The 26,620-nt window shown below is 48.8% G+C and overlaps 2 protein-coding genes across 13 annotated transcripts in view; one reads left to right on the forward strand and one right to left on the reverse strand.

Moving 5' to 3' along the window:
- Positions 1-26,620, reverse strand: part of LOC106746745 (collagen alpha-1(III) chain-like) — a 60,856-nt gene that overhangs the window by 29,641 nt on the left and 4,595 nt on the right. The gene's annotated exons all lie outside the window — the stretch shown is intronic.
- Positions 1-26,620, forward strand: part of LOC106746744 (two pore potassium channel protein sup-9) — a 67,908-nt gene that overhangs the window by 22,391 nt on the left and 18,897 nt on the right. For 6 of the 12 annotated variants that reach the window (XM_014623689.1, XM_014623690.1, XM_014623688.1 and 3 more), the window contains 5 exons: positions 10,662-10,818; positions 11,333-11,417; positions 12,883-13,079; positions 14,052-14,236; positions 15,099-15,250. In XM_014623689.1, coding sequence (XP_014479175.1) covers positions 10,662-10,818; positions 11,333-11,417; positions 12,883-13,079; positions 14,052-14,236; positions 15,099-15,205 — 731 coding nt within the window. In that variant the 3' untranslated portion in view covers positions 15,206-15,250. Of the gene's footprint in view, positions 1-10,661; positions 10,819-11,332; positions 11,418-12,882; positions 13,080-14,051; positions 14,237-15,098; positions 15,251-18,778; positions 19,658-26,620 lie in introns of those variants that run through there. The other 6 variants (XM_014623687.1, XM_014623683.1, XM_014623681.1 and 3 more) reach the window with 6 other exon arrangements.

Raw genomic sequence — 26,620 nt, forward strand, 5'->3', positions numbered from 1 at the left:
AAAATATTTCCCATTCGTCGCATCCCCCCCGCCCCCCCCCCCCCCCACATTCACTCACTCTCCCTCTCTCTTTCGCTCAGCTGCAAATTCAAATTGCGGCACTGTAAAATTCAACGTTATGAATGATATTTCAATAAACGCATCCAATTTAATTTAACTACCGTGTTATTATACTAAACGACGAAATTAGTTTCGCGCTGTCAATTTCCCCCTCATCGCGGGAAATAACTGAACTATTCATCGGGCGCTCATTAAACGTCTCACTTGATATTCATTAAGTGTCCCCGGCACTTAAACGTCGAATAAGAATATTCCCCGACGAAAAGCTCGGGGAAACTTAATTTCAAATGGTCCCGGGAATCCGCTGTTAAACTTGGTGTCGCGACCCCCCCTTCCCGCCGGGAATAGCGGGGTGTAACGTAAGAGTGGTCGTTATGCATCTCGCTAAGTCTCGTTATCGCTGTTCCGATATTACGAAAGTCGGACGCGGGGAAATCAATAATGATAAACAGGCGGAACGGTGCTGCCGTCGCACGCGCCATGCCCCGGCGCGACGTGACGACGGGGAAAAAAAATCTTCGTCGACTTCGTCGGCATGAAGTCCGACGACGCGTCTAAATATACGCTTGACTTAATTGAGCCTCGCCGGCGCAGGTATCGTTACTCATTTAGCGATGGATTTAGGTTTGGCAATAATAACCGGCCGGCTCGTTTACATAACGCCAACGCCAACGTGGACTCGTCTCGTTCTGCTCGCCGGCTGTAAACTCGGCGACGCGCGTGGCGAGCTTTTCGCGAGAGCTTTCCCAGAGAGAGAGAGAGAGAGAGAGAGGATCGGAGAGTTAACAGACTGTTAACCCGTTGGTTAATCGGATCGTTTCCCGAATCGGAAACGCGAGCGAGGCGGCGCGAATAAATGCGAAAAATAAAAAGGGAAGCGAATAAACGTCGGGGAGGTGTATGGCGCTTTCGTAGCGGCGGAGAGTAAATGCATTCTATATCCGGGCGCGCCGGGTTGCGTGCCGGTGAAAAACATTGTACGTGCAAAACGGCCGGAAAGTCAAATGTCAACGGCGGGATGTAAAGCTCGTCGATAAACTTGGGACTCGTTCCGTTCGCGCCGTTGCTCACTGCGTATCGAAAGCTTCCTCTCCGTTGTCGATCTCTCTCTCTCTCTCTCTCTCTTTTTCTCCCTCGTCGCTGCAGTTTTTGACACATCAGCCCGTTGCACTCAATTACTTTTACGTGCCGTGAATTTCGGTCATATTTTACCGCGCGCCGAGCGCGCCCGTTGTGAAATCTTCTCGCGGGAATTGATGGGAAAGCACGGCGGGGCCGATTTCTGCGGTCCCATCGTGATTTTCGTACGTTAAAGCGTCACGGGAAACGCGGAAATCCCCTCTCAAACGACTTGTAATACGGCCCATGTATTTTTTTTCTCTTTTTTACCCTCTCTCTCTCTGTCTCTCTCTCTTTCCTTCGCGATCGGAAACGGCTCGTAAATGCCACTTCCAAGCCTTCGAGTGAGCGAACAGTTCGCGCGGAACAATGGCCCATATTTTCGTCGCGCGCGTGTCTCTCGTTATTCTTCTCGCTTCGGTGAACAGACAAAGAGAGAGGAGAGAGAGAGAGAGAGAGCGATCAACGCGCATAAAAATGTCGACCGTCTTTTTTTTATCGACCATCGCTTAATAGTTTTGTATGAAAAAAGATCTCTCGTTGAAGTCTTTCTCGTATTCGCGCGCGCATTATACGCCGCGTAAATTCGAAATCATCATGGAAGACTCGCGAGGAAGCTTCGTCTTTCGTGGTTCAGACGAAGAGACCTCGGATTTAATTCTCGACCGTGCCGTAACTAGTCGCACGACCTTCGCCAACGGCCACAATTTTGTTGCTTATTGCATTCTCGTCTTTGAACCGTAGTCAAACCTCCGTCGCGACGAAACACGAATGAGGAGGAGTTTCCATCGCCGTGGGTCCCGCGTGCCTTGCATTTTGAAATAGAATTTTATCTTTCCAGACAACATCTCTCTCTCTTTCTCTCTTTCTTTCTTTCTCTCTCTCACACACACTGACTTTTTCCCTTTGAATGAGAGACGTCGCGGGGTGCATAAAAGTCGCAATAAAAACGGCAATGTATCGGAATTTTTGACAGAGAAATGCTCGCTCGCTTTTGTAGTAAGTCGTGGAAGTGCTGCAACGTGGAGGTACTTCCGGGAACATTCCCCGGTCGTCGAGAGATAGGCGTGTGAACGCGCATGTCACAGCTCCCAAATAAACGTCGGATCATCGCGCGAAAGCGTTACTCGAAAGCGTCGTCGTCGTTGCTCCTTTTTCCGTTTTTTATCCCGTCAGTTACGGGCCGAATTAAAATCATCGTCGATAATTCATCGTCGGCCCGCGCCCTCCCCCGGCGCTTTTGCGCGGGAACTTTGACGCGCGTTGAAAAATGACGCGAATTAATTGTTAACACATTTCGTGCCGCCGCGGCTGTTAGTTTTTCGGCCGCGGGCGGCTCTGACGAGCGGCCCGCCGAAATGAATCGCGCCTGGTAAACCGAAAAAAAAGGCCAGCCGCAGGGAAGAAAACACCGCGGTTTCCCCCGAATTTAGGCCCGGATTTAATATTTTACCGCACCACGGGGAAAAAAGTGTCGTCGCATCATTTTTGCATCGTTCGCTTTTACCGGGCCGATCAAAAGGACGGATAGTCGGATAGACAAACTTTTAATATTTCAACGCCTCGTACAGAGCGTTCGGAAAGTGCCAGTCGTCGCGATTCGGACGTGAGACTCGTGTTTCGGGCGGGAAACCCCACTGTCTCCGCAATTACTGCTCGAATCGAATTCCCGAGAGAAAGAGGGAGAAAGAAAGAGAGATAGAGAGAGAGAGGAGGAGGAGATCCGGCTTCTTCACTCCGAATCTGACTCGTCGCTTCGAAAGAGCTTAGCTCCGCGCGAGGAGTCCCGCGCTCTTCATTTCCCGCCTTTCTACGAAACCGTCGGCATCTGCATACCCCGAGGAAACCCCGACCGCGAACATCGCCTCGCGATATAATTCTCAACTAGAGTCGGTCGTTTCGCAACACCCCGTATATGCGGAATAGTTTCATCCACTAGCGTTCGCCGGGTCGTAACATAACGTTAATTTTCGTGCGCATGGTCCATTATCTCCGCTTCCATTTCCGACTTTGAAACAACGTCACATTGTGCGTGTGTCGTGTGCGCGCGTGTGTGTGTGTGTGTGTGTATGCGTGCGTGTGTACCACGCAGAGTCGGTCGAAAAGTTGCGCGCCGAACTTCGCAGCCGAGAGAAAGAAGAAAAGCGCCGGCACGAATGCGCATTCCCGATATTTCCGCGGCATCTCAGGCGTGCGAGCGATTTCCGTACGATTCCCCTCACTTATCCGCCGCGCGTATCAACGCGCGTTGGGAAAAACGCGCGGGGGAAAACGTTATTTTAATAGCGCAACGCTCTCTCCCTCTCTCTCTCTCTTTCTTTTCTGCGTTCGCAACGACAGGAAGAGACCTACGGAGGTTCGAGGAGGAGAGCGGAGCGTTTAAGAAGTGTGTCTATTTAATAGACACGCTGTTTGTTCAGAGACTTCTCTTTCTCCCCCCCCTCCCCCCTCTTTTCATCTTTCTGAATTTCTTCCGCTTCTTTAACTTCAAAGCTCCGTACAGCAGCGCGAAGTAAAATAGAGTTCGCGGTGTTACGGAAGTAACGTCTTCATTTGCGGCCGCTCAAAGAGCGTGGGTGAGACTCTCTGACGGATTTTAACCGTCCTCTAATGTTCAAGCGGTACATAAAAATATCACAATTTGCGGAGCACTTTAATATTTCTCCCGCGGACAATAGCTGAGCCCTGCGCGGTCTCTCTCTCTCTCTTCTCTCCCTCTCTTTTTCTCTCGTGATACACGACAAACGGCGGCTTAACGTGCCTCCTTTCTCATATTTTACGATGAAAAGGCGACAATAATGATAGCGACGGTGGCTCGCTACATACGAAACTCGTATCGAAACAGCAAATCGCTCTACCGTTGGATACCTCGTGCACGGTGAAAAATTTTGTGTCAAATTTAACAGATTTCTCGCGTCCCACAAACGGCCCACGCAGATTTTTCTGTTAGTTTAACACAGGATGAATATGTTGAGAAGTAACACAAATATTATGCTGGGAATTAACGCGAAATTAATAATACGTCGACGCTGAAGCGTAAAATGTGTTGCATTGAATGCCGACTCAACGCAAAATATTGAGATAACGTGAGCGCAATACGATAAATTGACACACGGGTGCGATTTTAACACAAGTACAAAATGTTTCTTACTGCGTGCAAAATTTCGCGTCGGTCCAATTTGTGTGTCACTTATGACAAGGAGAATACGTTAACGTATTTGTGTACTTTTCGACATATTTCCCGTGTTGAAGTGACACGAAAATTCAGCCGAACCGTTTGTCGAACACACAAAATGTGTTACTGTACAGGTTTTACCGTGTAGGTAGGTTTCACCTGTGTAGAATCGCGCCGGATCGCCCGCGAGGTCCCAGAGTTGTATTTACAGTGCCTCTCACGCGAGTTTAACAACGTAATCGCCACTACGACGCGGATCGCAACCACGGACAGCTCTCGTCCGCGATCGTCGTGTAGCATCTGCATTGTCGTGTATACTTTTTTCCACTGTTTTCGTGATCAATGGGTTTCCGAAAAAAAAAAAAAAAATGGAATTAAAAAAATCACACCGACAAGCCGCGATATCTCTCGATTGGATTAACAAAGTCGACACGTCGTCTCGATCGTTCGCCGCGCGGCATTAAAAAAAATGACGCCGAAAAATCGCGAGAGTGTTCGACGCGACACGCCGTTTATCCGACACGCGGGAAAATCTCTTTTTCTCTCACACACACACACACGCGCGAAAGCAAGAGCGCGTACGCGACAGTTTTCGTCGTGTGTCGCGGGCGCACAGTTTTTGGACACCGCATCGAGAGCGATTTCGCGCGACCGGCCCCCGCGTCGCTGTGCACCGCGAATTTCGGGGAGGATTTTGATGGACGGCGCGCAATGCCGTCTCCGTTCGCGTGCGGGCGAGCAAAACCCGAAGCGGTATTAAATATTCCCGGATAAATTGTTGTACGGCGCTGCGTCCGACTGGCCGCCGGCTTATTTCGCGAATTGCGCGACCGACCGACGCGTCTCGAAAAAGCGACGGGGATACTCGCGAGATACCGACTTGCTTCCGAGTTCTCGTGGATTCGACGTTTAGAAAAGTTATTCTCGCTTAGGATGAAGGGAAGCGTAACATTAAAGGGAAGAGGGAACTTGACGCTTTCAGATGTCCGCAAGCGTTGGTTGCACATTAATTTACAGATATATACATTAATAGACAGATTGCGTGAATTGTGTTAATAATTGGATAACACGGATTACATGAATAATCGAGGAGTGAATGTGATAAACGATGAAAGTGCCGATCGTTTGGCAAGATTCCTGCGAATTTTGTATCCGGCACTTTCATCGTTTACCATAATTCAGTACTCAATTATTCCCGGTCCTCGAAAAGTTTACTTCTGTGACGAGCGTAAGGATGAGCAGCAAGGCTGAAGTAAAACGCGTGGCTGTGAAATTAAATGACACACGGCAAAAGAAGGAACTAACTGTCCATGTGATACAACTGAAATTTCGTTACCAGCAGACCTAGTTTTTAGCTGTAGCAGTTAAAAACTGGGTAGAGGGACAAAAAGAATGAGACAAATTAAATTTCAGAGAAGAAATTTCATGAGAGAAACTAAATTTCAGTTGTATTACACGGGATCTACTTCTTTTTTCCGCGTGGGATCTCGGATTCGTACCAAAAGGCACGGTCGACGTCATGTACGCTGTACCATTCTTCAGACAGAAAGTTACAGGACTTGACGCAAAACGCATAAGATTGAAAATCGCTGAAGCAACTCTAGTTATAACGATAAGGTTTTACAAGGGTTCTAATGAAAATAGTTTCAACATTACGTGTACATGTGGAAGGCTAAAAATAATGTAGATGATGATGTAAATAATACAAAATTTCAATCTAAGGAATGGCACAGCACGCATGACACCGACCGTACTGAATGAAATCTGTGCCTGAAAAATGTAGAATCATGAATTCATACTCGAAGATATAAATTAAGTGGAATCTCTTTTACATTCCTCGGGGGTTGGGGGAGGGGGGAGGTTGGGGAGTGCACGCGCGCCAAGGAAAACATCCTGGGAGCGCCTAATTTATTGGACGTTCAGTTTAAAACCCTTTTGCGTTACGGCTCACGAAAAACGGTAAATCCGCGACAACAAGGGTAACGATGTACATTAAATCCGAAAGAAGAGAAGGAAAGGGCGTAGAGGCGGTAAAAAAAGTAACTAAGCTCACATAGAAAAATCCAATATAGCGCGTCGTCGTTTTATTAAACATCTCGTCAGGCAAACGTGCGTTATCAATTTCCCAACGTAAAGTTTCCCCGTTCACGAAGTCTGCACTCACGCAGAGAGGGAGAGAGAGAAAGAGAGGGCCTTTATTCTCAGGGGATCCCCGCGTCGGCCGCGTTGTGAGTTAAGCCGACGACGACAACGAGCGTCGGCTTCGATAGCTCGCGGATGCACCGCGAATTTCGCGCTTATTATCACAAAACGATCCGGACGACGCCGTCCACGTCCGTGAATTCCGGGCCCTTTTCGCGAGGAGCGGGAGGAGCGCGTCGTAAAACTTGGCCGGTATTTACAGAGCCCACGGGGCTGCGGGAACCGGCCGTTTATTGCCGGCTTTACGGTCGCATTTACAGTCGGCCGCGTCGGCCGTCGTTTTATCGTCTCTAAAAAGACGCGCGAGCGCGAACACAGGAGAACGCGCGCGCTCGAGCGACCGGACGCTGTCGTAAATCGTCCTTTCCGGATGTCGATTTTCGGGAATTAACGAAATCGACTTCCCGGCCGGCGGGAAGCGGCGGCGCTGAGGACACTTAAGCGTTGTGTACTTAAACGCTGTGTGCTACAATGAAAATGTGAGGCGGTTTCTAGCATCTGACTGGAATCTGACTGGATTTTCTCCCAAAAATGACGGATTTTTGGTTGGGAATTCTGTGAAGATTCCAAATGGGAAACCTAGACAGACCAGCCGTTTTCTCTCTTCAACGTTCACTCCGAGTTCTCTTTTTTTAGATTTCTATTTTATATTGGGATCTATCTGGTTTCCCATATAGAAAATTGTATGGGATCTAATTGGGATCTCTATTCCGATTAACCAACTAAATAAAGTAGCGATTTTTAATGGGAAACTCAGCCATATTCCACATATGCTCTGCCTAAGATTTTCCTAAAGTTTTATAATTGGGATTAGAATGGGAATTCCAATTAGTACCGCAATATGTTACACCTATTTGAGGTAAGTCTGGATAACCTGATGAGAATCTATGCTATACTTAGGAATGTTTGGGAAATTTTCGCAAGCTTTAAGCCACAGGTCGTAAGAAATCGACTAATCACAATCGGTTATTCTCCTCACATTCGACCGTGATCGGTCAATTTCTTACGGCTTAAAGCTTAAGTTCTCACGCCTTAAATGCTCATTATAAACACCGCTTTAGGCGCGGCGCAAATAAGAAAATTCACTCTGGCTCCGGCCGGGAAGGCGGACGAGACGCGGCGGCGCGCAAAACTTTTAATCAATTTCGCATCTAATTTCACGAAACCTTGCGCGGCGCGGACAAAACGCGAGATGCGCGGGAAAATGTGAAAGCGGGAGGGCCGCCGCGAAGCTGGTCCCTTCGATGTCTGTTGGATCGGTGATCCCATGGAAAAAGGGACCTCCGGGAAACGTCGAGCGGGCGCAAGGATCGCACAAAGTAAATCGTGGATAAATTCGCGGGTGAATCGCTGTGAAATCCGAATTTCCGAAAGGGAGATTACGCGATTACGCGCGCTCCCGTTCTAGTGCCGAGTGCGAAGGAGGAGACACGCGGAGGAGGAGGAGACACCGTAAATTACTTTCCCGCGTCGCATAAATTACTTTTCCATGAAATTGCGTTTTTATTGCTGACCGAGGCGCGTCCGGGGGAACTTTTAATTTTTATCAAAATGTAAATTGTACAGAGCGCGCGCGCGCGCGCGGTCGGCCGCGGGCCATTTGTTTACCGCGAGGCCGCTAAGAATTGCATTCGACCGGATGGGGCTGCCGCAATTTTCGAGAGCGCGCCGGCGAGAGAGAGAAAGAGAGACCGGCGGTACTTTCGAGATACTTAAAAAAAAATGGAGTCGACCGCCGCATGCGACGGAAGTTCGACGTGCACAGAGGTTTTTGCGGGCAAATCACGCTGAATGCATATCCTCGTAGTGTCCCCCCATTTATACTTTTCCATTTTGCGCGCACGCGCGCGCGCGTGTGTGTGTGTACACGTACATACGTATACATACGGGTGGAAAAAAAGCTCGGACGAAAGCTTTTTTTTCACGACGACTTTCGCTTGATTACAAGGCGCGCTCCGATTCGCCCCTGATATCGCGCATCGATTCGGGTCGGCTTTTTGGCATCGGACTGGAGCTCGCTGTCTCTTCCCATTTTCCTCCTTTGAGGGACAAATCGCCGGAGCGGTGGGGGAAGGGGAGGGATAATAAATGACCGGAAGCTGGGGGCTAAAACCGCGAAAGAGACGCGCGATCAGTTCTCGCGGATCGGACGATCACGGGACGAGCGCAGCCGGATTCTATCGCGCAGCTTCCCGAAGCGCGGAACAATTGACAGCGACCCTCCCCTCCCCCCCTTTTCCACTGTGATACCGGTGGTGATATTAATTTAATGTCGGCGACGACGTCGTCGAGTTTTTACGGCGTCGAAGCAACCGCCGCCGGGCTCTCGCGATGCGACGCTAATGCGACGAAATTAGGCGCCGCGGCGCGAATTTTTGCCCGCCGAGGGAGTTCGAATTTTACCGGCATTTATCAGCTATGTAGGTTAAATCCTTTTTGCCGCCGACAAAGAGGGTTTACGCGGTGTAACCGCGCCGTCGGGCACCGCGTGATAAAACCGACGTTACTACACGCGCGCGCGCGTTGGAATTTATTATCGCCGCGAGGATCAATCGGATATTCATAATAATGTCACGGCGTAATTTTATATTTTACAGCGTTCTAATCGGCCGTGAGCGAGATGTTCTCACAGGGGACTCGCGATTGGTCCACCTCTCTCTCTCTCTCTCTCTCTCTCTCTCTCTCTCTCTCTCTCGTTTTTTCCGTCGACTTTATCGTCGCATCGCTCCGTTCGTAAAAAATCGTGCCGATGCACCGGGAGTCGGGGTCCCTCCGGTGCCGCGGAAAATCACTTTTCCAGCGCGAGGGACACGCGTTTTTTCTCCCCACACTCGTGTTCGGCGAACGTTAACGAGCGCAATCCCGCGAACGCAGCGTTCCTTCTTCTCCTTCCCACCTCCTCCTCCACCTCTTCTTCCCTTTTTCACTCTTCTTCCTTCCCTTTTTTTTATCTTTTGTTTAAAGGAAAGAGAAAAAAGAACTTGCGCTCGTCGTTCGGTTTTATGAAGCGCGTTCCGCCGTGTTATCGTAAGAAAGGAGAAACATGAATGTCCGCGTGAGTTCGTTGGCATTGTTTACGAGACCTCACTCACGAGGTAAACCTGCGAAACTCTCGAGAGCCCGTCGCTCGCACGTCGCGGCTTCATTCTCGCGCCCACCGCTCGTTAAGACGCCGCGATTGAATTATCGGACGGAGGATCGTTGCGAGGTATCGACGCGAGTAACGAAACCGTATCGCCGTGATGACGGAGAGCTAACCGGCCGAGAAATTAACACGGCTCAGACCGACACCACGAAGAACTCCCCCCGGGACAAGAGGTGTCGGCGTTATTCCGTTTCCGTCTCGAGCTACACGGACATCATTTCCAATCTAAAGTAATACCTGCGCGAAAGGGGCCGAGGACTCGTTAAATGCCTCGAGTCGAAATTTCGAAATGCTACTCTGAGGACTCTTAAGGACAATTCGCGTCCACTTAGAGGGCTTACCGTAGACTAATAAAAACTTACCTTGACGATACGGACATTTTTGATTTTTTATTTCTTCCTCGAAACTTTAATTCTACGGATTGAATTTTAACGTTACCTTCGACGACCTATTTTGACGCTAAAATAGCGAAAACGAGAATTTGAGGCAAAGTTGGGGATTTACAACAAACATTTTACTATCTTAGCTTCTATTATATTGTAGAATTAAAGGTTTAGCAGAGGGCCGAAACTTCCGCTCGGGTGTTAACGGAGTCTTCGATCTGTCACGGGGTGGAAGGAGGGGAGGGTGCATTACAGTCGGCGAAGTTCGAACGACACCCGAAGCGTTACAATTCGCGATTCTCATTTCGACGTGGCCGCACGCGACCGCTTTTGTTCTCCCTCGGAAGGAATATTTTAATCGCGCGTTCGCGATTAATAATTCGCGGCCGGTTGTGCGCGCGACGGCCTGCCTACCTGCCGTTGCAGCGGAGCGCGATAAATTAATCGAAGATCAATCGGTTCACTTGGTGAGACACCGGCGGGGAGGTGGGACGACGACGTGTGAAATAAGAACGAGACGATGCTGCCAAGGCTCGTCGATATAAACTCACCCGCCGCGTTCTCGTTTACTGCGCAGGCTACGGCAACATTTGTCCCAGGACGAAATGGGGCAAAGTCGTGACTATAGTGTACGCGATAGTAGGAATGCCGCTTTTCCTCCTCTACCTCAGCAACATCGGCGACATCCTAGCCAGGAGCTTCAAGTGGACCTACGCCCGTTGCTGCTTGTGCAGGTAAGATCGATCTCCTTTTCTTCTCTCTCTCTCCCTCTCCCTCTCTCTCTCTCTAAAAATACTTGACTTGTACTATTGGCCTTTCATTGGTACTTATTCTTGTTCTACAAAACTATCATGTATTTGGCACTCGCTTATCACCGCTCTAGACACATTTATTTCTTACTTCCCGCCTTTCGTTACTTTTAATTGTAAAGCTCGCATTGTATTATTATTATTATATGTACTAATCTTATCTGCCCGATTTCTTTTTTTCTTACTTTTGTATCTTCAACTAACATCTCGCAACGTATCTTTGTATCTTTAACTGGCACCTTGCAAATTAATACAATTACTTTTCTCGTCCTTAGAGAATAAATGCTTCTCTCTCTCTCTCTCTCAGCCTCTCTATCTCAGCTTCCTCTCGTGAAAGCTTTCATCATTCGTAACGAATCCTCCGCCGGTGTGTCTCTCAATGACGTCAAATCAAAACCCGCAAGCGCCGTACGATTAATCATGATCGTGATCCTTCAAGGTGTCGAAGGAAGCCGTACGCTTCACCGAGCGCGGCTGCGTCGGAGGTGCCGAACGATCCGGCCGCGAAAAGAAATCGATGGCAGGTGAGCACGACGAACACCGCGACCGGAATCCCACATCTCCGTCTGCATTCTAACGAAGAAGCGTCATGGAATACACGAACGGCGGGACGAAGACCCGCACGTGGATACGGCGCCCTCGAAATTACCGTCCCCGTTGAAACCCGAGATCGAGCAGCGCTGAACACTTCTCGCTCCGATTCGCGAAGGCGTTTAACCCTTTTGCTACGTACGACATATACGTAGGAGAAAAAGTGCTAGAATCGAGTAAACGTAATTAAAGAACTGCGGTCTCTTAAATCAAGTAGTATTTTTCATCAGTTTTACTATATTTTAGTGGATTGTGGTAAGTATACTTACTTGAACGCAGTAACACCTTTAATTCGCAAACAAATAACTGAATATAAATGTAAAATAGTTGTAAATTTAAGAGAGCGTCTAACAGAATTGTGTAATATTTCTTTCCATTGAAGACCTGGTGGTTTGACATTTTTCCGCACAGAGAGAGTATTTTTCAAAAGTAAATTCCGATATTTCCTCAATATTACGAGCTTAATATTTGTCGCAAATTGTTTTAAGACATACAAATGCTTACTTGTACGAAAGAAATATCATATATCGTGTACAGTCAATTATATTTCTACTTCCACTAAATATTTGCCAAGGAGTATTGGAGAAACCATTTTACTTAGATCAAGTAAATATTATTTGAACGCGGTAGCACTTTCAGTGTATACGTGTATACGTCGCCGAAAGTAACTTCGCGATTGCACACGCCGTGTATATATGTCGTGGAAAATCGCTCCGTCGTTTGCGGACGCTGTGTATGTACGACGTCTCGTTTGATCATTTCGGTTAGAATATTTCTTATTATATTCCACCTCAGTGTCACACAATCGAATATCGATTCTGTGTCGCACAGAGCGAGTGTTCTTTATTGGCGCAGCTCCGCAGCGAAGGGATTAACACGGCTCGCGAGTTTCACGAGCTACGCGGAAATCTCTTATTCTTCGTTTAAGAATTCGCTCGAAATGGATTCGGAGCTTTCACTTGTTGACTGAGGGAGAGACGAGTTAAATCGTTATATTTGGAGAATCTGTTTTCAGAACCGGCTCGTCGAGCGAGAGACGGGTTATCTCGCGGCGGAAGTTTCGCGATTGCACGCGGGAGAGAACGCGAAAAGATCATTTGTTTTCCATCATCATCCTTACTACGAAAACTCATATCCCTCCTAACGTTTTGCGCATCTCTTTTATTTACACTTGCTAACTTCCGCCTCACGCGTTTCCGGATTCAGAGATGATCCGGTTAGAGCGGGTTGACAAAGCTCGGGAGAAATCCGCGGCATATACGATACTCGATATATCAGAAATTTATCGTGTCCTCTCGCGATCATATTTTCCCCGAGGGATACGTAGGAGTGGGATGCGACGGTAATTCCGGGACACCGTGTGTGTGAGAGCTGTTCAAACAGCATTTACATCTACAGATGGTGAACGCGCACGGTGGAGAGGTAGACGCCTCGAGTTTGGATCCGGAAGAAACTTCGCCCAGAGACGACGATGACGATGGCGGCGGCGTCGACGAGGGCGATGGCAATGACGAGGACGAGGACGACGGGAGCGACAGCTACGATCCTCAACACGTGACGGTGCCGTTAACTCTGTGCCTCGCTATCATGGTGGGGTGAGTTGTCGCGAAAGGGAGAGAACGATAGATATAGTCAGACTACTAATTAGAGGATGGAACGACGAGAGATACAAAAGATAAATGAATGAAAAAGGATTAATAGAAACTTAGCTGGCGAGCTTATAAACTCTCGATCGAGATTACGAATTGGTTTTGGAACTGAATTTCTCTTTTTTCTCTCTCTCTCTCTCTCTCTCTTTCTCTCTCTCTCTCTCTCTCTCTCTCTATTTCCGTTCGAGATAATATTTTTATTAAGCTAAAATTGCGAAATACGAGGCGATTTCAATACGGGAATAAAATATGAATCTCGGACGTATTTAGAAGGATTCGGTAGGAATATTTCTGAAGTTATGAATTCTTACTTCTCGGGATGAGAAATTCATTTCAGAATTGTTGAACTTCTCCCTCTCTCTTAAATTTAAATTAGAATTTCATCATGATATGAAATCTCGAAACATAAAATATAATAATTTTGCAATCGATGCGAAATAATTTTTTGTATTATTACGATGGATATTCAACGCGAATTTAATTTGCGATGTTATATATTTTCGAGATCGGAAATTGGCTTTCCGACGAGAATTGCTATCTATTACGAATGAAAAATTCGATGAAAATTCCAACTTAAAATTTCGAAATGAAGTATAAACGCAATTGATGCGAAATATCACGCTTTATCAGAAATACCCCGACGTGGAATCACTTCGTAAAGTGCGAAATTTTCGAGATCGGAAATGAACTTCGGGATCGTCGAACAGCCCTTCCCGGGTCCGGATCCAAAATTGTATCGGGGGCAAAATTTCGAGGCGCGAATTGCCGACGCGTTTCACGCTCAGAATCACATTGACTTCGTTCGGTATGTGCCCGGCAATCGAACTCGGACGACGCTGGCAAAATCGGAAGAACCGTCGGTCCGACGAAACGTTCCCGACTGACAGCACTCTCCGCGTCTCTTTTCGCTGTCGACAGGTATATCTTTGGCGGCGCGGTTCTGTTCTCGATATGGGAGGACTGGAACTTGCTGGACGGTTCTTATTTCTGCTTCGTCTCTTTGTCGACCATAGGCTTCGGCGACTTCGTCCCGGGCGACGAGATCTATGCCGGGCAAGGCCTCGATCTCTCTTTCATCTTCTGCTCCATGTACCTGATGCTGGGTGAGTCTTGCATATGACGTCGCGTTCTGTTACACTGACGGATTAGTTTAAACGTGCATTTAGCAGCCCGTAGCGAGGAACCTCGGTTGTTGCCTTCAAAGAAATCCCTCCGGGCTGTCTTTCCCCTTTCCCCTCGATAAATCCGCTCGCGAAAGCGGATGCGGGTGACCGGAGGCACTGTGCTACATCCGATTATTTCACGAGGAAAAAGTACCGCGCCGGTAAAGGACGAATAATATTCGCGAAGTATATCACGTTTGCGGCTCGATTTGAAAAGAATAAAAGCGCACGTCGACGGATGAAAACCTGATTTCACGTTTTCAAGGTATTTCGATGTTTCGAAAAGTTAAATTCCGCATCGTGAAAAGCGCCAACCGCGTCGCAGATCAAAAATATTCGCGTCGACCGTGCATTTGTATCGCGAGCGGTAATCGCGAGATGAAAGGGGGAAAAAAAAACAGTGCGGTTTTGTTTTCTACGGCAGATCCGATTGCCGCGGAATTTTCGCCGCCTAACGGCGCGGCGCGAAGACAATCGTCGGCTGAAGAGCGATCAGCTGCTTTAAAGCCCGCAACGCGATTACACACCGGCGGCGACTGTGCGGCTCTCGGCGAGCGCATTACGTTCTTTTCAATCAATGCTCGCGCAGATTTTTCGCGAGAGATATTCGAGTGCCGTCGAGCACTCCGGCCGCTTCCACACGAGCTCGCTCTCTCTCTCTCTCTCTCTCAGCTCGCGGAACAATTCGCGAGATAAAACGCGCGTTGGCGCAAAATTCACGGCCTCCTCTCTGTAATTTTCTTCAGAACGGAGATTAACCAACGGACGTTCGTAACGCGTTCATAACGTTTATGTGTTTCAGGGATGGCGCTGATCGCCATGTGCTTTAATCTCATGCAAGAGGAGGTGATCGCGAAGATGCGGGCCCTGATGCGCAGCATCAAATACGTCTTCAGGTGCGAGAGATGACGAACGCGCTCCCCACCGTGATCCTGTGCACCTCCACGATAATCTGTAAGTAGAAGTTTCTCCTCCTGCTCTTCCGCGCGCGCGGAATCAATGATATGAACTGACGATCGTTCTCGATCGCATCGACAACAATTCACCCGTTAACCTTATCTATAACTAAATTGTGATATCGGAAGTTGGGATAAGTAGATTTTGACGAGGTTGCACGGTGATCGGTAGATTTAAGATGGAAACCTGACGTTAAACTCGCTCCGCGGGCCCGTAAATTATTCCGAAATCGCACGGAACGAGACTTGCGCGCATCGTGTGCGGATTTTATTATTCACGTCGAGTAAATTGATCCTACGAACGTAGGATTTCCTTTGAATTTGTAACGCCGATGAGATAAGGCAGGGCACGAAAGCAGCCATAATTAATGTGATTACTCAGCATATCTTGTGATTACATCTTGCACGGGTGATTTCATTACCATTTCGCACGCAATACTACTAATAGATTCCGTCGAATGTGCTAAATGCTAATTATCTTATTGGCTTTGTTAATTACTTGTTAATTAAATAATTAGCGCATTAGCACGCTACGGGGGTAGAGTTATATCGTGCGCCGTCGAAAGTCGCCTATTGTCACGTCCGGAATCGATTATTCGACGGGGGCTCGCGAAAGAACAGAAGAAACGATCGACCAGTAATTAATCGGGTTGTAACCGCGACTGAAAAGATTCGTAACGAGATCGAATTGTTCTTCGTAATTAACCGTACTGCCGCGCGTACCGACTCGCGCGTTCATCGATCGCGATAAACCGCGGGTGGGGATGAAATCTCCTAGATAAATCGAACTAACGGCGAACAAAAAGCCGTGCGCGTCGCAGCACGAGACCGGCGTCATTAAAAATCGCACTGTCATTCCTCGCGGAGAAATCCGGCCGCCCGGACGACGACGATTCGCGGTGAGCGATCGTTCGCGTCCTCCGGATGTATCTTTGATATTCCCAGTGCTTCTTCGAATCCCACCCCGAAACGTAGAACCGTGAATAAGCTAGGAGCGAACGCGATCAAACGATCGAGTAGAAACACACGCTACGCGACAGCCAAGAGCGAAGTAACGCAAACGTGATAAATAATTAATTCTGCACCGGGGCTCGCGGAGTCGCGAGGGTAATGTTGGTACTGCGCGTCCCCTCGAAGAAAGAGACGAGGAGAAAAAAAGAATAATCCAACTTGACCGTTCCGAAGTAACGGAGCGCCACCGAGAAAATAAATTTCGTTATACGTATAAAAACAAAATACAGCGAAAACATTTTATATAAGTAACAGTCCACAGAAATTTTTCTGTTACTTTAACCAAGGTAAATACGCTGGAAAGTGATATTAAGTGTACTAAATATACATTTATGCACTTTTTAACTTATATACTCCCATGTTAAAGTGACGGAAAAATTTCAGTGGGCCGTTATTTGCAGAAGATCGTCTTAACGTGTGTGTTCGTCGCGTCGGAAAATATTTCTCAATTTTCGCGTTTTCGACGAAAACCGGATAAAATTGGAAAATCCGGACAATCGGTCGGGAAAGCGGACTGTCCGGGTGAAAACCAGATGGGGTAACACCGTGGCGTTCGCAAACGGCGACGGACGAAATAATCACGGCGAGAGAGAGAGAGAGAGAGAGAGAGAGAGGAATTTTCAACGAGGATTTCGTTTCCAGAGACGCGCGCATCTTCGGAATTCCTCGAGCGCATTTATCGGCTCGTTTATTGAGGCGAACGTCCCGTCGGCCGGGACGGGTAGGAGAATAGAGATCAGACGTCGCCGGGCGCGAAATATATCGATGCGGCCCCGACGTATCGGACGGTATCAGGTCTGTCGTTCTCGCTCGTCGAATTGCCGCGAAGGAGAACGAATTGAGAACGAGGATCGTAGGCGCGCGCGAAGATCGGGGCTTTAAGGAGATTCAGAGGTCTAAATGAAGGCCCTGGGACGTAGCGTACGACGACGAAGAGGAGAACGAGAGAACGACCGTGCGTCACGAGGCGGGCGGAATGCGGGGGCGGAAACTGTATTAGGGTGAAACCGCGGCGTCCGAATGTATTCGTGGCGGCTGAAAGCGGTCGAGTGTTCGCAAAACAGGCTGGCCCACTTTAGCGCGCGATTATGAATAAAATTTCGGTCGTCGCGCCGATACGAGATCGAGAGCCATCCATATAGGAGACACTCCCGCACACGTCTACTCGATATCCCCCGTCGTCCCCCCGACGCGGAACGCGTCGAACAGGGACGCATCGGGAATATTCCGAGCGTTTCGGTCCGCGAGTCGCGATTTCGTGCGAGCTAAGCGCGACACACGAGACGCGAGTCGCGTACATAAACAGGTCCCGACGCGCTAAAAGCGGACGGACTATTTATCGGCCATCGATTTCTTGGATCCCCGCGCCCGCTCGAGTCGCGAATCGCGAACAGTCGGGGAGAATTTCCACCGGTGACGCGGCAAACACGCGGAGCGGGGAAGAAATACAACGGGTTCTGCCCGCGATCATTTTTGCACGGAGCGTGTCGTTCGCGATATTAATGACCCCTGATGAACAAATCGATTGTTCTTCGAGAAGCCTGTGTGTGTGTGTGTGTGTGTTGTTAGGCTTTGAATTATAAAATAGCGTGCGACGATCTTGCAATTTATTACGCCCTACTTCGGCGCGCAATACGCGTGTTAATACGGGTATCTGGAAAACTGTGAGAGCGAGTCGCGCGGAGGGTGACACCTACTTCGTCTAGACTACCTCCGGCGAGCGATCGCGCGTTTCGAAGGCTCGACGAGAGAGAAGAGACCGACGGCGTTCGACCTCCCCGACGCGTCGTCACCTCGAGTTGAGCGCGACGAGAGGATTCGCGAGGAAAGACAGCGAAGGGTGAAACGAGACAAAGTGAGAGAGCCGGAAAGTCACACGAAGAGAGAAAAAGAGAACGAGAACAAGAGAGAGAGAGAGAGAGAGACATTTATCGGCGACCCGGGGGACAAAGTTTCCCCAGCGCGAAGCGAACGCGGATCCTCGCTGTCAGCGGTATAATTTAGGAACGAAGATAAAAAAGCGCATCGATGCATGCGCGATAAGAGCGAAGAGCGAGCTCACCGAGGAGCGAGACAAGAGAGAGAGAGAGAGAGAGAGAGCGTTATTTATTCGGCGCCAGAAAGCGCAAGAAAATCAGCACAACGCGAACTAAAATTATCTGACATATATCTATAATATTACCTAATATACAAAAAGAGGGAGAGAAGCAGGGAGAGGAGAAAGGTGAGAGGGGATGAGGGAGGGAATGAGAGGGAGGGAGGGAGGGAGAGAGAGGGAGAAGCAGAGGGAAGCGAACCGAGAGAGGGAGAGAGACCGGGTCGGCGGAACGGGGCTGCGACTACGCGTTTCCCGCATGCGGCCCTCCGGTTTCAGGCCGTGCGTCGTGCACGCCGCACATGCGCCACGGCCACCCCCGACGAGAGAGACGGAGGAGAGCGGATCCTGCGCCCTGCCGCCGCCACGGGGGTGCGTCCGTACGAAGCCGGTGGTACACTCCTCGCGAAACGACGAGGCGCCGCTCGCTCTCCGGCCGTCGCTCTCTCGTGCCACCCGCTCCTCTCTCGTATGCGCGTCTCTCGACCTCGTCTCTCGCGGATCGAAGCTCTCCGTCTCACCGTCTCATTGTCTCTCGCTCGCGTTTTCTCTCTCTCTCTCTCTCTCTCTCTCTCTATCTTTCTCGCTCGCTCGCACACACTCTGTCTGTCCCAGCGTCGCGTCCGCGATCTCGATCCCGCGGGTGGATCGTCGATCTCGAGGATCCCGTCGCCGAGCGAGTCGCGCTCTACCATCCGCCGTCGGCCGGTCCTTGTGTATCAGCGGCTCGCGCGAGTCCGGCTTCCTCCGGGACGAGTGCCGATAAAGGGATGTTTTGAGTGCGACGAGGGTGTAGATTCGGAGGGGGGATTCGAGGGTGGGCTCAGGGAAGAAGTGTGTTTCGCCGAAGCAAGTGGACGCTGGATCAGAGGGAGGGCTCGCGAGGATAGAGCGCCGCGGACGAAGGAGACCTCGTCATCGTCGTTCGTAGATCGAAAGCGGAGAGCTCGGTGCAGCGTCCGGGTCGACGTTAGCGTAACGAGTGCGAGTGAGAGAAGATCGGGACTGCGGAGAGCGATAATCGAGGACGACGGCGACGGCGAAGGTGGCGGTTTCTCGCCGGAACCGGCTGACCGGCGAGTCCTCCCCGAGCGGGGACACGATGAGGAGGGCTCCGCGGTGCCGCGCGCCGTCCTCTCGCACCACCGTCGCGATCTGCCGCACGCGATTCTACCGTAACAATCTGATAACGACTTAAAGCTTCCGCGCGCGCGGCGAACTCTGCCGGCTTGCAGCGAGTGCAGATGCTGCCCGTGAGTCCCGAGAGGCAGGACAAGATGGACATCGGCCCGGAACAGAGTGAGTAATGCCAACCCCGGCGGTTGATCCCGACGGTATCCGGGAGTTTTTAACAACCGTCGCTCTCACGACGACGCGATTAACGAGAATGAACGGAACGAACCGGCGAGTAAACTGGTATACTCGCGTAAATAGTTGCAATTCGCGTCGAGTTATTCACAAAGATCAGTAGCTATCGTCGCAATGGGACTGACAGGGAGGCACAACGATGCGTTTACCTCGCTCCGGCTCGATAAATAATTTTATCCAATATTTTCGAGTCTGTTTTATTTTCAACGCGCGTGCGGTCGCGAGGGCGCGATTAAGGTAACTATAACCGCGCGATTGATTTCGCCAGCGAGTGATTCAATTTTCGCCGTCGAATCCGCTTGGAAATTAATCACCTCGTGTGTCGGCCGATCGATCGGCCATTTTTCATAAGGGACGCCTCGCGACAGCCCCTCAGGAATAAATAACGGAAGTGATTCGAGGCGATCGCGCTCCGGGGATGCCCCCCATCCTTCCGATGATGCCCGTCGCCCGGATCGGACGCGCGGGCCATTAAGTAAATCGTGATAACGCACGGTTTATATAATCGGCGAATTTTCGATCGCCGAGGATCGCGCGAGGAGGCGACCACGACGGAACCCGGAGAATCGGCGAACCACGCCAAGTGGATTTTCGTAGGCCCGCGACAGAAATAGACGGGGGAGCGCGCGCGAGCTCAATCTCGAGAGCCGATCTAAGCAACGAGTCTCTCGCTCTAGTCGGCCAACACTTGCTTTGACTATCCGTCGATATCAGGCCGCGAGTGAATCGGCTACAGTACCGGGGAGCAGTAGGAGGAGCCGTAAGTGATACGGATCGATCGTGCGGTCATGCGATATCGGACGCAAGTGACGCGATCGAACCGTAAAGGTAGAGCTCGCTGTCGCGAGCAAGTGGTGCATATCGACCGTAATCGGACGCTAAGAGCGACAAGTGACGTAGACCAATTGTAGTCGGAAATCTTCGAGCCGCCTTTTCCTACGTCGAACGAGAACAATTTACACGCATGACGCTGGCCGGTCACGAAAAGATCGCCACTGTAGTTTCGAAGTCTCGGATGGAGCACCGTTTTTCCTCGATTTTCCGCGAAATTTTTCCCGTTCCCTTTCTTCTTCGCGGAACGAAGTAAATGTGACAGGTTTCGAGCGGAGACGCGTGAATTCTGTCCAAGCGAATGTTCGCATGCATCCTTGGAACGGAAACTGAAGGAATTCGTGGGAAAATGGGGGAAAAGCGGGTTTTTTTCTCTGAAACTTTAAAACTATATTGCAACACTTTTTTTTCCCAATGAGTTCCGCAACGCATCTCGTATTCTATAGGAGACAACGTATTTCCTGAGAATTGTTAAAAAACAAATTCTCCCGTTGGACGCAGAATGCATTCCAAAATTTGTAAAAAAAATGTTGCAACCTTTTTGTGATTGACAAAAAAAAAATGTTGAATCTCTTTTTGCGTCTGACCGTGTACGATGCAGCGTTGTGATATATCGATTTGTCGCGCGTATGTAACGTAACATAATTATTATCATCTTGAACATGTTCGAAAAATAAAAATATTTTATTAACGATTAAATGCAGATGAAAAAAAAATTACATTTACAGACGGGATTCGAAGTGATGTTCAATGATATCAATGCAATATCTGTTTGGCAAATTTTTCCCCTATTGCTATATTCCAAAGATATTCAAGATTATAATAATTATTGCCTCGCATTTTGTATATATGAAAACAAAATGTAGGAGTTTTAATACTCGTAATGACTCATAAAACTCTGCGAATTAAGGCCCGATAGGACCCGATTCGGCTCGAAACTCATCATCAAATATAATTTAGCCCGACCTACATCCGTTCCGGTGAAGTCAAACCCGAACATAGCCTGGACCAGTTTCTTGTCAACAAAATGATCCAGGCCAGACTCGGGTCTAACTTTGCCGAAGTGAATATAGGTCGAACTAGATTATATTTGATAATGCATCGGGTCTTATCGGGCCTTGATTTGCAGAGCATTGCTCTGATTACTCATCCCGAGGATGAGGGAGTTCCCGAGAAATGCATTAAACTGACTCGGGCAAAATTTTTGCTCGGATATAGGCAAACAGATATACTTTGCTCGTGAGAAATTTCGTTCTCAAAGCTGAAACATTTGTTCGCCCACACCCAAACGAGAATTTTGTCTGAGTCAGCTAAATGGGTCTCGCAGTGCGTTTACGTTCATATAACGAGTTTTCTCATCCCTAAGGTGGGCGGAATGTGCTTCGGAGAGTAGCGTGCGTCACGTGCACGATGAGGCGGGAATCGTGACGAATAAATCATGCGGCGTTTTCGATCGCGGAACACCTCTCGAAACTTTGGTCGGTCCGGCAGGAGGATCGCGATTCCGCGCGGTCCTCCGCGAACAGCGGGAGGTGGAAAAGTTTCTTCCACTTTGGCAGAGCGACATGCCCCGCGAAACGACCGTGGGAACTCGAGGATCGCCGGCGGGAGCGCAAAGAGCGAGAGAGAGAGAGAGAAAGGAGAATGATCGCCGGCGAGGTGAGTGGCAAGTTGTGAGAACGACGCGAAGTTTTTCCGGACACGTTTCGGGCGCGAAACAACCGGGGCGGGATGCGTCGGCAGCACCACAATGCTTCCGCCTGTATTTTTAGTGCCTCGCCTCGCCCATGCGAATTGGAAACATGTGCCCCGAATGCGGCTATCGAAGCGGAAAGCATACTCTGCTCTCCTCTCTCTCTTTCTCTCTCTCTCTCTCTCTCTTCCTCTTGACTCGTTACGATCGCGATGGTTAGCGATTTCACGGGATTTGTCGACAAAGAGTTCAACGTAAACGAGAGTATCCAAAGTTAGCTACACGTTCCTCGCGTTTGTAATTTTTGTGAACAATCTGGTATCGTTTTGTGTACTCAGTCCCGCACAATCACTCCGTTAGAGAAGATTTAGAGGGGAATTCGGGAAATCTTTTCCACATTTGAGCGGGAAATAAAGAGGGATTTTCATTGGTTGGTGGTACAATTACAAAGATATTTAATATTTAATATTAGTTATCGCAAAACCTGGTGAAACAGCGACTCGGTCGAAAATTTGTCGAGACGTCGAAGCTACTGCTATTCTCGACGGCGTCATTGTCTTCGTGTTGCTTCGTCGTCGTCGTCGTCGTCGTTGAGAAGTCGTTGCTAATAACTGCGCTGGTAGTTAATGTATGTATGTACGAAAAGAAGGGCACTCGGCACAAAACGTGACGGTGGCGTAAAGAACATCGTGTAATGTGTATATGCCATTATGCGAGCAGCAGACGGGAGAAGTGTGTCAAGCGGAATTTTTCTCTCTCTCTCTCTCTTTCTCTCTCTCTCTCTCTCTCTCTCTCTCTCTTTCATGTAGCACATACACGCGCGCGCGACTGCTTACGGGCTTGTAAGTAATATTCTTGTTGCTGCCAAGCCACATCCGTGAGTCTGTCGATTTGTCAGGAGAATCTGTTCTCGCAGTTAGCGAACGCGCCGATAGCTTTAAAGCGTGAAGAACCTTTTGTCTCCAGAAACCTCTGTAATCGACGAATTTCGTTAACGAAGGAATTCTTCTTCCTCTCCCCGATCTGTCCACGAATACCGATTTCGGGCGATTTTCTCGACGAGGCTATTTAAAACGCAACAGGACATTCTCAGCCGAGACCAGAGCTCACGTACGAATGTACATTTGCGGCTGAATTTACGCTCGCGTCCCGATTTTCGATTACGTCATGAAAAATTCGCGCGATTCTTTCTCACACCCGCGAGCGAAATTAATTCACGTCTACCCACCATGGTAAGTGCATTGTCGCTAATGAACGCGCGATACGCGGAGCTTTCGTGAATTAAAAAATGAATCTGATTACGCTCGCGAATTACGCAATACTTATCTCTCGAGCCCCGGCCGAAAGTCGTTCGCGAGCGCCGAGAGTGACGCGGCACTCGGCGCAATTTGCATTCGCCCCGAACGCGCTTCCATACGTTCCAGTCCGCGAGAAATATTGCTTTCTCTCTTTCTCTCTTTCCCTCTCTCTCTCTCTCTCTTGCTCGTTCGCTCGTAGGTAAAGTCGAGATTCAATTACGAGCAGAATCGAATCTAAGAGCGTTTGTCTTTCCGACAAGCCCACGGAGCGTTCTCAGCCGAGGAGCGAGAGGGACTCGGCTCGTGCAACATTTAGCGTCCATCTCGAGGATTACGAGCTTCATGGAGCCCATTAAATTTTTAACATCCCGACTATAGACGACTATATACGTAGACCGAACGAACGAACGAACGGGCAGAAACGCGCGCGAAAAATCGCATCCTCCGCAGAAAGTTTTCGAGTTTACGAGCAATCTCCGCCCTCAACGAGCAAATTTGTTTTTCTTCCGACTAGCTGCCATTAAGAGCTTCGCAAATTATGCGCTCATTTTCTCACCGATCGACAAGCGGAACAGCCGAAGCTTCGCTTCCTTTCTCCTTTAGCGCGACTTTTCGTTAACTCGAGGAGACGCGACTCCCCTTGGAAAAATCGGCGGCGGAAACCAATTTGATTCTTGTCTTACGCGAGGCGGGACTTCTTCTCGCGCACAACTCTCGAGAGTCCTTCCGAAAATATAGATTATATGTGATTTGATTATACAGAGTGTATTTGAGCTTCATCGACTAATTCGTCGGATGGATTCTAGATAACAAAATAAGTAAAAGGGTCTTAGTAAACATGTGTCCTCAAACGCTCAGTTTCTGGGATTCAGCTGTCACAGTCTCAGTTTTAAAAGATATATATCTCATTCATTAAATATAGTATTTTACAAATAACTAGACACATATCGTTATAAAAATGCATATCTGCAAGCTCCTTTAAAGTGCAGACATCTATGATGTCAAGGGGAAGTAATATGTTTTCTTAACGTCACAATGAATGATTCCTCGATTAATCAGAAATATCACAATTGATATTATCTTCAAAAACAGATTTAAAAAAATGATATATCAGCATTTTGGACCGCTTTTGCGGACATATGTTTACTAAGACTTTTCTGCTTATTTTTCAACATAGAATCTTTCCTGTTTGTCGGCAGAGTTCAGATACACCCTGCATAATTTTCGTGTAATATATATACATATAGTTCCTTCAGATCAAATCGTTTTAGAATAGGTGGTTCGACAAGTGTGAAATCGACTACGATAAAAACAAATCTCTTTTGAAATTCCCACCAAGCTATTTTACATTCTTACTCAACTTCTTACTCAACTTCTTTACAACTTCTCACTCAACGATTACTCAAGCTTCACACTGTTCCGTGTTTTTATTCCGAGTCTTCCGCGGATCCGATTGCAAATATCACCAGCGAACTCGATATTACGCCGAAGATACCGTTTACAGGAGATATTTACATCGCGCGTAACACAAGGCGTCTGTCGACTCGTCAGTGAAATTCGAGTAAAAGCGCAGGCGTCGCTGCAGCGTAAATAATTCATAATGCCGAAGCGTGTATAGTTGTCACTTCGGTATACAGAAACCTCCCCTGAGGTTTCCTTTGTGAGACCCTTTTATTTCCTCCCTTGGCTACTCCTTCTCCCCTTTGTCGCGCCTACCTCATTTTTTCCTTCGGCGGAACTTTAAACTCGGGAACCGCCGCCGCCGTCACTAAAGAGCCTCTTTTAACGCGATTGGTTCCGTTCGCGCGATTACAAATTGTCCAAGGCGGACTTCTGTTTTTTACGAACAATAGCGCACAACGGCGCGAGTACGAGTCGTCGGAGTGCCGTTTCGTGTTTACGCAATTTTACATCGGCGCAGAGTACGTGAAATCAATATGTTTTCTATTTTGCACGATATTATTTTCGTCTCTCCGCGCGCCCGTAAAAAATATCGTTGAAACGCTCAAAAACTGATGCCGAAATACGTATGACCGGCGCGCGAATTTGCTCGACCGGTATAAATTTATCAGTAGCGGGGGGAAGAAAAGCACGTTTCGCCGATACACAAAGCGAAACGAAACAAAACAACACGGAATTTCCGTGCTCCCTCGCGTTCGTTCGCGAAAATTCGCTCGAAATTCGAGCCCGGCCCCGCTTCTAAACGCCTTTTAATTTTCCGCATCGAACTTGTCCGGGCGCGTTCCCTCGTAGCGCGAGCGGATCCGGGATAATTGCAAGAAATAAAAACAAATTGCCGTCCCGCGGGATGTCGTGGAACGTATCGTCGCTCGTTTCCGTACGAGGGACAGTTTTAATTTTCACTGGTCAAGGGACGAGCGAAGGTTTTTGCCAGTTGAATAGCGCCCGCAGCGAGGGTCGATATTCTCAAGATCCTCTAATCCTGGGGGAGTCCTCGCCCTCGTGTAGACAGGACGGCTCCCTACGTTCCCGTGGCTCCTTTATTCCTCGTCCATCCGGAAGGAGGAGGATTAAGGGATAACTTACACGCGTATCCTACCCCCGCCTTTTGCTCTTTTCGCCCCCCCCCTCCCCCACGAGATCGTTATTAGCGACGTTTACCGTAGTATCACGCTGCGCAAATTTACGTTCCCGAAAACTTGCCGCTCTTCGCCGTCTCTTTCCCTCCCGCCCCCCTCCCCCCCCTCTCTCTCTCTCTCTCTCTGTTCTCCGCTTCGCTCTCGCTCGCAGTAGATCATAATTCATCATTTCCGTCTTCATACATACAGGATATTCCAGCCGCGTCGAAATACGGATCGGGAGAGAGGAGCTCTTCGATCAATCCGATACGCGAAGTCTCCCGTTAATTAAAATGTGAAGCTTCGGCGCTTCGCGCAAATTTCCGGGATTCTGCTCGAAGAGGTCTCTTCCTAACCGAATCTTAAATTAAAATTCTGCCGCGGAATAAAGCTTTGCCGTCTGGCGGACCGATTAAGGGTCGGGGGATTTTTATGGAGCATTCGGACGCGACGAGATCGACTTTCCCACTTTCGCGAGAATGGTTATACCACC

Source organism: Dinoponera quadriceps, unplaced genomic scaffold, assembly GCF_001313825.1.
Source record: "Dinoponera quadriceps isolate SergipeBrazil2010 unplaced genomic scaffold, ASM131382v1 scaffold1565, whole genome shotgun sequence".
In the NCBI taxonomy this organism is placed as follows: Eukaryota; Metazoa; Arthropoda; class Insecta; order Hymenoptera; family Formicidae; genus Dinoponera; species Dinoponera quadriceps.